The sequence below is a fragment of the Macaca thibetana genome, chromosome 1 (genome assembly GCF_024542745.1).
Source record: "Macaca thibetana thibetana isolate TM-01 chromosome 1, ASM2454274v1, whole genome shotgun sequence".
In the NCBI taxonomy this organism is placed as follows: Eukaryota; Metazoa; Chordata; class Mammalia; order Primates; family Cercopithecidae; genus Macaca; species Macaca thibetana.
In genome coordinates, this window is record NC_065578.1 from 34,324,743 (window position 1) to 34,337,593 (window position 12,851).

Below are 12,851 nucleotides of genomic sequence, written 5' to 3' on the forward strand. Positions count from 1 at the left end.
GCGTAAATCCGGGAGGCGGAGCTTGCAGTGAGCTGAGATCCGGCCACTGCACTCCAGCCTGGGCGACAGAGCGAGACTCCGTCTCAAAAAAAAAAAAAAAAAAAATCACAAAGGCAAGGTTCAGATAACTTCTGGATTGCTGAACCACGTAGAGGAGCTGGGAAAGTGACATGCCCAGAGAAGACGTGGGAGCTCCATGACTCTCCTCAGCATATATCATCCTATGCATCTCTTTCATCAGGTTGTTCACCTGTATCCTTTATGATAAACCAGTAAATGTGTTCCCCTGAGTTCCACGAGCTGCTTTAGCAAATTAGTTGAACCTGAGGTGGGGGTTGTGGGCACCACAAGTTATATAGCTGGCCAGTTACAAGGTCAAGTCACAACCTGGGGCTTGTGATTGGTATCTGAAGTGGGAGGCAGTCTTGTTGGACTGAGCCTTCAGCCTGTGGGATCTGACTCTTAATTCTAGATAGATAGTGTCAGAATTGAAGTGAATTATAGGACACACAGTTGGTGTCTACTAGATATTTGGTGTGTGATGAAAAAGTCCCACATATCTGGTCACTGAAATGTTCTGTGTTGTGAGACTGTTATAGGAGAAAAATAATCTTTTGTTTTTTTCTTCAGGGTGCAGTTTTGCCTGCTCTGGCTTTGAGAAGTGTAGGATTTCTAATCCTTTATAGAATCTTAATTTCATTTAGGTTCTATTGAAAGAAACTAACTAGATTGTTTTTTGTTTTTAATTTTTAATATTATTCTAAAGCTCTTTATATAAAGTGTTCCTTTTTATTGATTTTGTGTTTAGTCTCCAAAGTTGGATTAAAACTCAAGGTTTGTATAACCACTGTTATCTGTCAGCAGGTTGGTCTACAAAAAGAATGGGATATGTCCTCATACAGCTTTAGAAACCTGTATGGGTACTTGATTCCTTATAGCATTCCCAACTTAGGAGTAAAGTTATTATAGTTGTTACATAGTCGCATTGGTCATAGTAGCACTAGGAAAGAGCTGTGAATTCTACTTTGTTCGGAAAGTTGGGTGTATGTGGGTTGTGTGTGAGATTATGGTACCAATAGAGGAGTTACAGCTTTAGCTCCGTCTCAGAAGCTGAGTATATGTTTACTATTGAATTAAGACTGGAAAAGCTGCCGGGCGCGGTGGCTCAAGCCTGTAATCCCAGCACTTTGGGAGGCCGAGACGGGCGGATCACGAGGTCAGGAGATCGAGACCATCCTGGCTAACACGGTGAAACCCCGTCTCTACTAAAAAATACAAAAAACTAGCCGGGCGAGGTGGCGGGTGCCTGTAGTCCCAGCTACTCGGGAGGCTGAGGCAGGAGAATGGCGTAAACCCGGGAGGCGGAGCTTGCAGTGAGCTGAGATCCGGCCACTGCACTCCAGCCTGGACCACAAAGCGAGACTCCGTCTCAAAAAAAAAAAAAAAAAAAAAAAAAAAAAGACTGGAAAAGCTTAAGCACTGTGCACGATGGTCCAGATGCTTGAAACTGCCTGAAAGGTTAGGTGAATAGCTATAGGTCATTTATAATAGCTGGAGCATTTGCTTACAGCATGAGGATGTAATGGGAACATGAAGGCAGGAAAAGATAAAGCTATAGAGGAAGTTAGGACTGGATTTTGGAGAGTCTTATATATCCACAGAAGTTTGGACATTTTTCTTGGGAGACTTTCAGAGCTGTGTGTGTGTGTGTGTGTGTGTGTGTGTGTGTGTGTGTGTGTGTGTGTCCTTCCCCTTAACCTCTCAGTACCTCCATTTCTTCACCTATAAAATAGAGGTGTTAACAGTACCTACCTTATGCCTTATGAGATTTTGGGGAGATTAAATTGGATTAAGTCATGTAAAGTACTTGGAAAAAAAGAGTCATAAACTGGGCATGGTGGTGTGTTCCTGTAATCCCAGCTACTCATGAAGCTTCTTTGGGAGGAATTAAATACTTGTGCTTTTTTAACCTAGTGATCCCACTTCTAGGAATTGATCCTACAGATATACTCACATACCTAAGCCATAGTGTATGTATACAGATGACAACTGCAATATTATATTTGCAAAAAATAAGGCAGGAGGTAACCTTAAATGTTCATCAGTATAATATGAGACTGTGCAGCCACCGGAAAGAATGAAGTAGATCTCTGTGTGAAGATAATTGTCCAAGATATACTATTGGGTTTTTTAAAAACAGGGACATTTCTATGTCTCTCTTCATTTTGTACCTTTACCAGTCTGAGAGAAAATGGTATCTCAATTTTGATTTTGGGTAAGATTGAATGTTTAGTGCTTATGTTCTTTGATCACTTTCTATTGGGATAGTACTGTTTAATTGAGTCCAAGATTGCTTTATTCATAGAATATTAACCATTGTTATACTACTACTACAACTTTTTCACTTAGATTACCTTTAAGCTTTTCCAAACAGTTTTTAAAAAATATAGTCAAACTTTGAAATCTTTTTCATGAAGATTTATTTTTCTGATTAAAATACTTTTCTATCTTCTAGGGCTTTTGTTTTTTTCAATTTATTTTTAACTTATTTGGGATTAATGTTGATGTGAAGTAGTGATTGTGATCCAGATTTTTTCACCTTAAGTGGTTGTCATATTCTAGTTCTCTTTTTTCCTTTAGGAGTCAGAATAGATCATTGGGTTTAGCAGTGTGGAGGTCCCTTATGACCTTGACAAGAAAAGTTTCAGTAGAAATAATACAGGCAAAAGCCTTACTGAAGTGGGTTCAAGAGACAGGTGTCATAGGCAGCATGTATAGACAACTTTTTTTTTTTTTTTGAGACGGAGTCTTGCCCTGTTGCCCAGGCTGGAGTGCAATGGCGCAATCTTGGCTCACTGTAACCTCCGCCTCCCGGGTTCAAGCGATTCTCCTGCCTCAGCCTCTCAAGTAGTTGGGATTACAGGTGTGTGCCACCACGCCTGGCTAATTTTTTTGTATCTTTAGTAGAGACGGAGGTTCACCATATTGGCCAGGCTGGTCTTGAACTCCTGACCTCAGGTGATCCACATGCCTTGGCCTCCCAAAGTGCTGGGATTACCGGCGTGAGCCACCGCACCCGGCTAGACAACTCTTTTGAAGAGTTTTGCCGTCAAGGGGAAGAGAAAAATGAGCAGTAGCTCTAGGGGGATAGAGAATCATGAGAAATATTTTATAAAATGAGAAGGAATAATAGCATCGGACCTTGCGATAGTATTGTTAAAAAAGTGTTGTTAAACAATAGGATTCCTCTCAGTGTAAGTGGATGCTTTCATTCTTTGGCTTACAGAGTGACATTTTTCTTTCTTTTTTGTTTTTTGAGGCGGAGTCTTGCTCTGTCGCCCAGGCTGGAGTGCAGTGGCGCGATCTTGGCCCACTGCAAACTCTGCCTCCTGGGTTCACGTCATTCTGGCTCAGCCTCCTGAATAGCTGGGACTACAGGCGCCCACCACCACGCCTGGCTAATTTTTGTGTATTTTTAGTAGAGATGGGGTTTCACCATGTTAGCCAGGATGGTCTTGATCTCCTGACCTGGTGATCCACCCGTCTCTGCGTTCCAAAGTGCTGAGCCACTGCGCCCAGCCCAGAGTGAAATTTTTCATTTCCCATTTCCCTTTCATTCTAGAGCATAGCTCATTGACTGAAATGGTAGGTGGAGTGGCCTTCACTATTTGCTTTCCTTTCCTTTCCAATGTTTACATAGTTGAATTTCAAGTTAAATGTGTTTATAAATTACCTGCACTATCATTTAAAAAAATTGCTCCTTTTGTTTTCTTTTGGAATTCTGATGTATTTTACCAGGATGCATCTTTTTTTTTCGTTATTTCTTTGCTATTTAGTGGGCCTGTTCAATCTCAGATATGGTATTTATATCCTTAGTTCAGGGAAATTTTCTTCTGTTATTCCCCTTCACCATTATTTTCTTCTTTGGGGGTACCTTTGACATTGCTGTTAGACTTAGTGCTTCAATCCTCAATGAGTCACATAAATTATCTTTTCCAACTTTTTGTCTAGAGACGAGATTTCACCATGTTGGCCAGGATGGTCTCCATCTCCTGACCTTGTGATCCGCCCACCTCAGCCTTTCAAAGTGCTGGGATCACAGGCGTGAGCCACTGGGCCCAGCGAAGAAGTTGCTTTTTTATAAGTTTCTTGTTTCCTTCTGGAGTGGTGGTTCTGTTTGTTTACCTTGAACTTTCTCTTTCACATAGTTTTCTTTTAGAAACCTGGGATGTTTTATTTTCTGCTCATATTTATGAATATCAGATACTACTGATTACTATTGCCAGCTGTTGTGTTTCCTCTACAGTTATATAGGTAGCTAGGTAGTTCTTTTTTCCTTAAAAGTCTCTCCTTTGAATGGGGTGGCTGATTCTGGCTTCTTACAGTAGGCAAGGTTTATCAAGAAGCAGCATTTCTTGTGTTCTTGCCTCATTGGTAAGTAACAGGCAGGGAAGCAGGAACCTCCAAAGTAAGGAGGCCTTCAAATACTCAAAGTGAAGTGTGCCATTTTCTTTAGTTCTTTGGTGGAGTTACCGGTGCTTTGCTTTCTTTTCCCTGTGTGTTTTAAGATCTGAAATTACCTCCGACATGGCTCTACTTCTGTCTTGGGCACTAACATACTTAGTAGGAACCATCCCTGTAACAGGCGTCACTTTAAATTTAAGAGCAGCATGTTTCTGGCTTTAGCTTAAGAGCAAAATTTGTTACTTTTTCTGTTCGGTTTTGACGGAAAGTTTTACATAGTTCTCAGTGTTAGTAAGTTCTTATGAAGTGTTAGCTGTGTTTATTGTTATTAAAAGTATATATGATCATCTCTTTTTTGTGACATGAATGATTAAAAAAAAAGTTGTTTATAGTGAGAGGATGTGATTTATCTCTTAGTTTTTGGTTTGGGGCTTTGGTCTAAGAACTACTTTGGTTCATCCTAAATTTTATTTTACTCTATTTGGCAATGTTTTTGTTTATATTGTGCACTTATGTAATTTGGGTTGAAAATTACAGCTCCTTGGGGAATAGGAAGGGATACCAAAAGAACGTATGATAGAAGATATCATGGTAATATTACTTTTCTCTTTCCTTTTTTGCTTTTCCAGTTTGAACAGAAAAGTGGTGCAGTTTTTGATGAAATTGTAGAGAACTGTAAGTACCATTTGAGAAAAGCAAACATGTCTTTAGATAGAAAATGAATGTTAATCTAGATATGGTATTTAACTATTACAGTTTTTAGTTAGGGCTGATTTATGTGATGTTTCAAACTGATTTAGTCTAGATCTCATCGCATACTGTTGTTTTAGCAGGTTAATATGAATTGTAAGAATCTTACTGTTTTTTTCAATAAATAGTTTATTCTCATAATTATGATATTAAAATATAGCCATACTTTGTGTCTATATGGAAGATTATACTTATCACTATTAAAGATTTCTACTTGGTTTAAGGTATTTTATTTTCTTTTAAAATTCTTTTTGTGTTATTGTAGTTTTAGAAATAATTTGTTTTTTATGATTATAAAAGTAATACATTCAATTTTACAATACAGAAATGAATAAAATAGAAAGTAAAAGCCTTTGTCATTACCATTCTCCAAAGATAACCAGTTTTAAAAGTTTAACATATATATCTTTCCAGACTTTTTTCTATGAGTGTATATATCTATACATGGTGTATGGAGATTTATATATGTGTGTAGGAATCATGAATACTGTTCTTGCTTTTTTTTCAACTGCATAGACATCTTTCTGTGTCAGTGGATGTAGACCTGTTGCACCCTTTTTAATGGCTACTCAGTATTTTATCGTATGGCTGTATAATAAGTCCTCACTAAATGTTGTTGATAGGTTCTTGGAAATTGTGACTTTAGGTGAAATGACATATAATGAAACCAATTTTACTATAAGCTTAAATTGATATAAATAAGAGTTAAGTTTCTGTGGCATATTTTTAGTCACAAAAACACCATCAAACTTCTAAATAAAGATTTAAAACACTTCTAATATTAAACATTGAAATAAATATGAGCTATATATACATACAAGAAAGATTAATAAAAATGAATAAGATAATTATTTACCCAGTTGTTGGTGAATTAGTGAATGATGGTGCTTGTAGTGGTGGTTGGTTAACTTAAGGAATAAGTGTTTGCAAAGCAAACATTATAAAGAGCACCTCCTACCACCATGTAGTTCAGAAACAAACAATAAACACGATGGGCTTACTGAGTAAATCATTTATTGTACATTTCTGTGTTGATTATATGTTTTATGACTTTTTGTTATTATAATAATTTGTATTCATTCGTTCATTTTCCAATCCCCTTATTCCAATTCAGAGTCATGGGTGGCCGAAGCCTATCCTGGCAGCCTCAGGGCACAAGGCAGGAGCAAGTCCTGGACAGGATGCCATCCCATCACAGCGTGCATTCACACACACACACCCATGCTCACTCAGACTGGGACAATTTAGACACATTAATTAACCTAATGTGTACATCTTTGGGATGTGGGGGGAATCTAGAACATCTGGAGAAGACTCATGCAGGCATGGAGAGAATATACAAAACTCCACATAAACAATAGCCCTGGCTTGGAGTCATTTTTTTTCTCTCTTTTTTTGAGATGGAGCCTTGCTTTGTCACCCAGGCTTGAGTGAAGTAGCATGATCTAGGCTCACTGCAACCTCTGCCTCACAGGTTCAAGCGATTCTCCTGTGTCAGCCTCCTAAGTCGCTGGGACTGTAGGCACATGCCACCACACCTAGCTAACTTTTTGTAGTTTTGGTAGAGATGGGGTTTTACCATGTTGGCCAGGCTGTTCTTGAACTCCTGACCTCAAGTAATCCACCTGCCTCGACCTGGCAAAGTCCTGGGATTACAGGTGTCAGCCACAGCGCCCAGCCTTTGTTTCTCTCTTCAGTGCTACAGCAAAATAACATTGAATGAAATGTTATTAGAGGACCTGCTGTACTGTAATTTAACTAGCCTCTTTTATACATGTGTAATGTATTTTCAATTTTGCATTATTATTAAGAACATTGAATATGTATTCCCATACATATCTTTGTATACTTGTTGAAGCATTCTGTAGAATAAATTCCAAGAATAGAATTGATTAATTATCAAAGGATATTTTTGTGCTTTTTTGTGAAAGATAAATTTTGTCAACTAGAGTTCTTAAGGGAATGTACTTTTAAAAAAAAAAATTTACATCTACCAGTAGGATCTGTGAGTACTTTCTTTCTCTTTGTAATTAGTTTGTTAATATTTTAGAATGATAATATTTTTAGACTATCGTCTGACTTTATGTTATTTGATATTGAGAGGCAACTATGTCTCCTGGTCTTCAGTGGTTTTAGTTATTGTGTGTCTTTTTTGTTTTAATAAATCAAAAATAGAATTTAGCTAGCTTATCCAGAAGAAACATTTTAGATATATACTAGGATATTTCATAAAATATGAGATAAAATGAATTTCCTCCGGGGTACTCAGCAAAAGGAGATCATGTCTGTTCTCTTCAAGTGCTGCCAGAAAGCAGTTACATTCCCACAATTTTTAGTTTTTCTGTATATCCATTCTAAATTTCAAGTTGTTTGGAGAAAGATTATGATTGGGCCAGCTTGATTCTCATGTTCATCTTTGAACCAATTATCTGTGGTCAGGGAAACCAGGCCAGATAGTAAAACATATCTCTCAGAAGGCATCCCTCTGTCACTACTCACTTTTGCCAAATAGTGTTTGAATACCTATTATGGATGATATGCCTTTGCTCAAGTGTGTATATTGGTATTAGAAATGAATCAAATAGCTTTCTAATGAAGGTTTTAATCTGATGCATTGTTAAACTTGTTGCAGTAATAACAATCTTAAAGAGGCAATAGGAATCTGTATTAAACCTAGAGCCAGGCTACTGTACTTGGAGATCTACATCCAACATTTGGGGTTTATGTTTCTGGTGCATGGTGTTTCTCTGCTGTCCTTCCTTAAACATTATTAGGCTGTAGATTTACAAGCAGAATGTTTTATTCTTTATTTTATTTTTTATTTTAGAGACAGGGTCTTGCAGTTGCCTAGGCTAGAGTGCAGTGGCATGATCATAGCTCACTACAACCTTGAACTCCTGGGGTCAAGTGATCCTCCCATCTCAGCGTCTGAGTAGGTGGAACTATAGGTGTGATCACTGTGCCTGGCTAATTTTTAAATTTTTATTTATTTATTTATTTTGTAGAGATTAGGTCTTATTATGTTTTCTAATCAGGTCTTGAACACCTGGCCTCAAACAATCCTCCTGCCTTGGCCCCCCAAAGTGCTGGGATTACAGGAGTGAGCCACCACACCAGCCAAGTAGAAGGTTTTACACCAAATGTTAGTTGCAAATGGTGCAATAAAGGTTACCGTTTATCTCCCTTTTTCTGGTAGTTTAAATTAAAAGGATATTGAAAGCCCTGGAGGCAGAGAAATGACTAGCTTGGAAGGAATACTGGCCTCTCTCTCTGAGGGGGATTCAGGAACATAGACCCCTATCCAGGAGAGATAAGGGCAGACAGCTACATAGATGATATTCAGGAAGGCTCTGATACCAAAGATGATCATCCTAGCCCTCCCATTTTGTCTTGGGATTCATATCTAGAAAAGAACATTAACTGTATCTCCGGGAAGTGCCTCAAAATGTCTGGTGTGGCACTAGACCTACCAGACCTACCCTGCTGGATGTACCGTCTACTCATTGCCCAAGACCACCAGGATATGGGACCTCAAATATTTGTTTGGTAGATCAAATTCTGCCCTATTGTGATATAATCCTATCACTGTCAGCAAAATATAGTATTTACTAATTATTGACACACAAAAACTAGCAGAGGCTAACCCCATTTGTGAAGACATTGAGAAATCTAGTTTAAACATGAAAAATCAGAAGTGACTTTCCAAAGATATATTATCTTCATTGAAAAGGATTTAAAAGAAAGAAGACTTCAACATTTTATACAGGTGAGAAGAGAAGGTGCAGTTCTCCAAGTTTGTTCTCCTGTGTCAGGAGAATTTGTGATGTGGATTTTTAAAGATACATGATGTGTTAGAGGAAATGACTGATTCTGTAGATGATTTTAACTCATGTTCCCTCAACCATTACTAGTTTATGTGAAGTTTTAAGTTGAAATAGAATAGGGAGATTGTTTTTATTTAATGTATTCGGACAGCTTCCTTAAGTCAAGGATTTTTATTCATTAAATGACTCTAAGATAACCAACTGGTCACACAGCAGTGGTTACTTTTCTTATTGATAGAGTAAGTTTATTGAACATAACAGACTTGACAGTTTCAGGGGAAAAGTAAGAGCATTGCTGATTTGTTCATGAAGTACAGTTATTTGGATTCTAAAAATTATTATTATTTTGACTACTTTCAGTATACTAGTTTACTTGTGGAAAAGTTTATGTGTATTATCTTTTAAAAATTCTCCCTTTTTCTGGTTTAATTGAGGCAGAGTCTTGCTATGTTGCTGAGGCTGGCTTCGAACTCCTGGGCTCAAGCAGTCCTCCTTCCACTGCCTGCCAAACTGCTAGGATTACAGGCATGAGTCACCATGCCCCACCCTTTAAAAATTCTAATAATAATTATGTTAATTAGGATATTAGGTTTAACTATATATAATAGAAACACAATAGAACTTTATTTCTTGGCCGGGCATGGTGGCTCACACCTGTAAATCCAGTACTTTGGGAGGCTGAAGCAAGAGGATTGCATGAGCCCAGGAGTTCAAAACCAGCCTGGGCACATAGCAAGACCCTGTCTCTACAAAAAATACATAAATTAGTTGGATGTGGCGGTGCATGCCTGTAGTCCCAGCTGCTTGGGAGATTGAGTCAGGAGGATTGATGGAGCCCAATAATTTGAGGTTACAGTGAGCTGATGGTGCCATTGCACTCCAGGCTGGGCTGCAGAGAAAGACCGTGTCTCAAAATATAAAAGGAAGGGAAGGGAAGGAGGGAGGGAAGGAGATTGGGAAAGGAAGGAAGAAAGAAAAGGAGTTTATTTCTCATGTAAAAGAAACCCAGATGATAATATGGCTCTGTGGTTATCAAGAAAGCTCTTCCAGCTATCTGGATTTTATCCCTAGTGTGTGTAACCTGGTGTTCTAGGATGGCTGCTGTGTCTTGAGCCTGGAGTAGGGAGGAAGGAGAGCAAAAAGGCACACTTCTGAACAGAATCAGCTTCTTAAAGAGCTTTCCTGGAAACTATACCTGTGTACTTAGGTTTATATCTCATTGGCCATCCTACCTTCAAAGAAAGCTGGGAATAGTAATCCTTCAGCTGAGCCCATTGTTGTCAAGAATAAAATTGAGGCTCTCTTAGTAAGGAAAAGAGAATTGTTATTGTGTACCTAGTGTCTGCTGCAACAACCCTCTAGAAAAAGGGTACTGTGACTGTTTCTATTTCACTAAGGAGCAAACTAAGACTTAGAGACATCATTTCACTTTCAAGTAATGGAATCAGGATTTGAATGCTGATTTACCTAGCTACAAAGCCCCTCCTTTCAAATCTTTCATTAACTGTTTCTGTACCTCACCCTAGTTCACTTGAATCACAGGTTTTGAAGAATAGCTATTATTTGACGAAATAGTGGAGTAATTTATAAAGTAATTCAGAAATAGTTTTAGGTGTATTAACCATGACTAAAGTTTTTGTGGCTGCTTGTGGAGCATCAGCATCAGTTTGTGTCCGAATTATAATGTATTTGCCTTATCAATGCAGCTCAATTTTTAAAAGAACTGATATAATTAAAATTTTTCTAAATGGAACAAACAAAAAATAAAAAAGCTGATAATTTGAGTCTTTAAAAAAAACTACTTAAAAATTTTTGTTTACATGGTCTTTTGCTAAGTATTATTTGGATCCTTTAAACATTGTAAAGGAATACTTTCTTTATGAAAATGTTGAAATCAAAGCCTAAAAGTCTTCTTTAGGGATGTAAACATGGGTAGAGAATTGAGATGGCATTAACTGAAAAACACCTCACAGTTCTCAGTAATTTTTTAGTTCTCCTTAAATAAAGGTATAGGTTCTTCTTGAATTAAACAAACTGATCAATGATTAGTATACAATTTTCAAATGAATAAACTGAACTAAACTAATTTTTGTTTTATCTCTGTATTGGTAAAAGGTTTATGTTTTTGCCAGTAACTTACAGCTATTTCAGCGTTGTTATCAATAAAATTGTGGTGTCAGTCGGGCGCAGTGGCTCACGCCTGTAATCTCAGCACTTTGGGAGGTCGAGGTGAGTGGATTGCTTGAGGTCAGGAGTTCGAGACCAGCCTGGCCAACATGGTGAAACCCTGTCGCTACTAAAAATACAAAAAATTCACTGGGTGTGGTGGCGGATGCCTGTATTCCCAGCTATTTGGGAGGCTGAGGCAGGAGAATCACTTGAACCCTGGAAGCGGAGGTTGCAGTGAACCGAGATTATGCCACTGCACTCTAACATCCTGAGAAACAGAGCAAGACTCTGTCTCAAAAAATAAATAAATAAATAAATAAATAAATAAATAAATAAATAAATAAATAAAATTGTGGTGTCAAGGAAACTCTCACACTAAAAAGAAGACATAAGTTCTATGTGAATTTTAGTTTAGGTTGATCAGTAGGATAAGAGGGTGGTAAAAGTGTATCGTAAATGTTTGAATATAAGATGATTCCAAATACAGGGTTCTGACCCATTTTCCAGTGAAAAGATAAGAGAAAAAAATAGAACTTTGTTATATAGAATACATGTACTAATAGCCATGTGGGTGAAATAGATGTCTATTAATCATTTATTAAATTATATACATATTTAAAATCTCCTTATGTTAAATAGTATTGATTTAGAAAATACTGATTTTGTTATAGTTATTTTGTGAATTTTATGCAGACTCTAGAAATTTGACATTGTTAATCACTAGTGTCACTTTTTAAGTCAGTTAATGTAGTTTTCCAGTCCCTTCTAAACTATGTAAGATATATTCTGAATTTGCATTCTGATTGCTGGTATGTGCTACTTAACAAACCACCCCAAACCTAATGGTGAAAAACACTTTTATTAAGCTCAAGGATTCAATCGCTCAGGTGTTCAGAAAGGGTATACTGGGGATTTTTTTTTTTTTTTTTTTTCCACATTGTCTTTGGTCTTGACTGAGAAGATTTGGAGGCAGAAGTTGACTGAATGGCTTGATGTTGGAATAATCTGAAAGTTTGTTCACTCATGTCTGGTGCTTCGCCTAAGAGGACTCAAAGACTGTGACTGCTGACTTGAGCACCTGTACGTAGTCTGTTACCTTGCCTTCCTCATAGTGTGGCAGCCTTAAGGTCTTCTCTCTTCTTTTATGGTGGCTCAGGGATCCAAGCAAAATAATAATTCAGTGAATAAGGCATAAGTTACATTATTATTATTTTTTTTACCCAGACAGGCTCTCATCCCGTCACCCAGGCTGTAGTATAGTGACGATCATAATTCACTGTGACCTTGAACTCCTGGGCTCAAGTGATCCTCCTGCCTCAACCGCCCAGGTAGCTAGAACTATAGGCCTGCACCTCTGCACTCGCCTGATTTTTATATTTTTTGTAGAAATAGGTCTTGGCTATGTTGCCCATGCTGGTGGATCATCTTTTCTGACCTAGCTTCAAAAGTTATTTGGCATCCCTTCCACCAAGCAATTCACAAGCTTGCCCAGATTCAGAAGCCATAGACCCCACATCTTAATAGGAGGAGGTAGGGTGAAGGTCACATTATAGAAAAGCACATGGATGGAAGATACTGTTGCAGCCATTTTTATAAAATAAAATCTGCTGTCACAGCATATAAAATACCCCATTATAAAATATT

At 37.8% G+C, this 12,851-nt stretch overlaps 1 protein-coding gene across 8 annotated transcripts in view; it reads left to right on the forward strand.

Moving 5' to 3' along the window:
- Positions 1-12,851, forward strand: part of ZMYM4 (zinc finger MYM-type containing 4) — a 159,175-nt gene that overhangs the window by 53,441 nt on the left and 92,883 nt on the right. For all 8 annotated transcript variants that reach the window (XM_050797473.1, XM_050797491.1, XM_050797528.1 and 5 more), the window contains one exon: positions 5,094-5,139. In XM_050797473.1, coding sequence (XP_050653430.1) covers positions 5,094-5,139 — 46 coding nt within the window. The remainder of the gene's footprint in view (positions 1-5,093; positions 5,140-12,851) is intronic.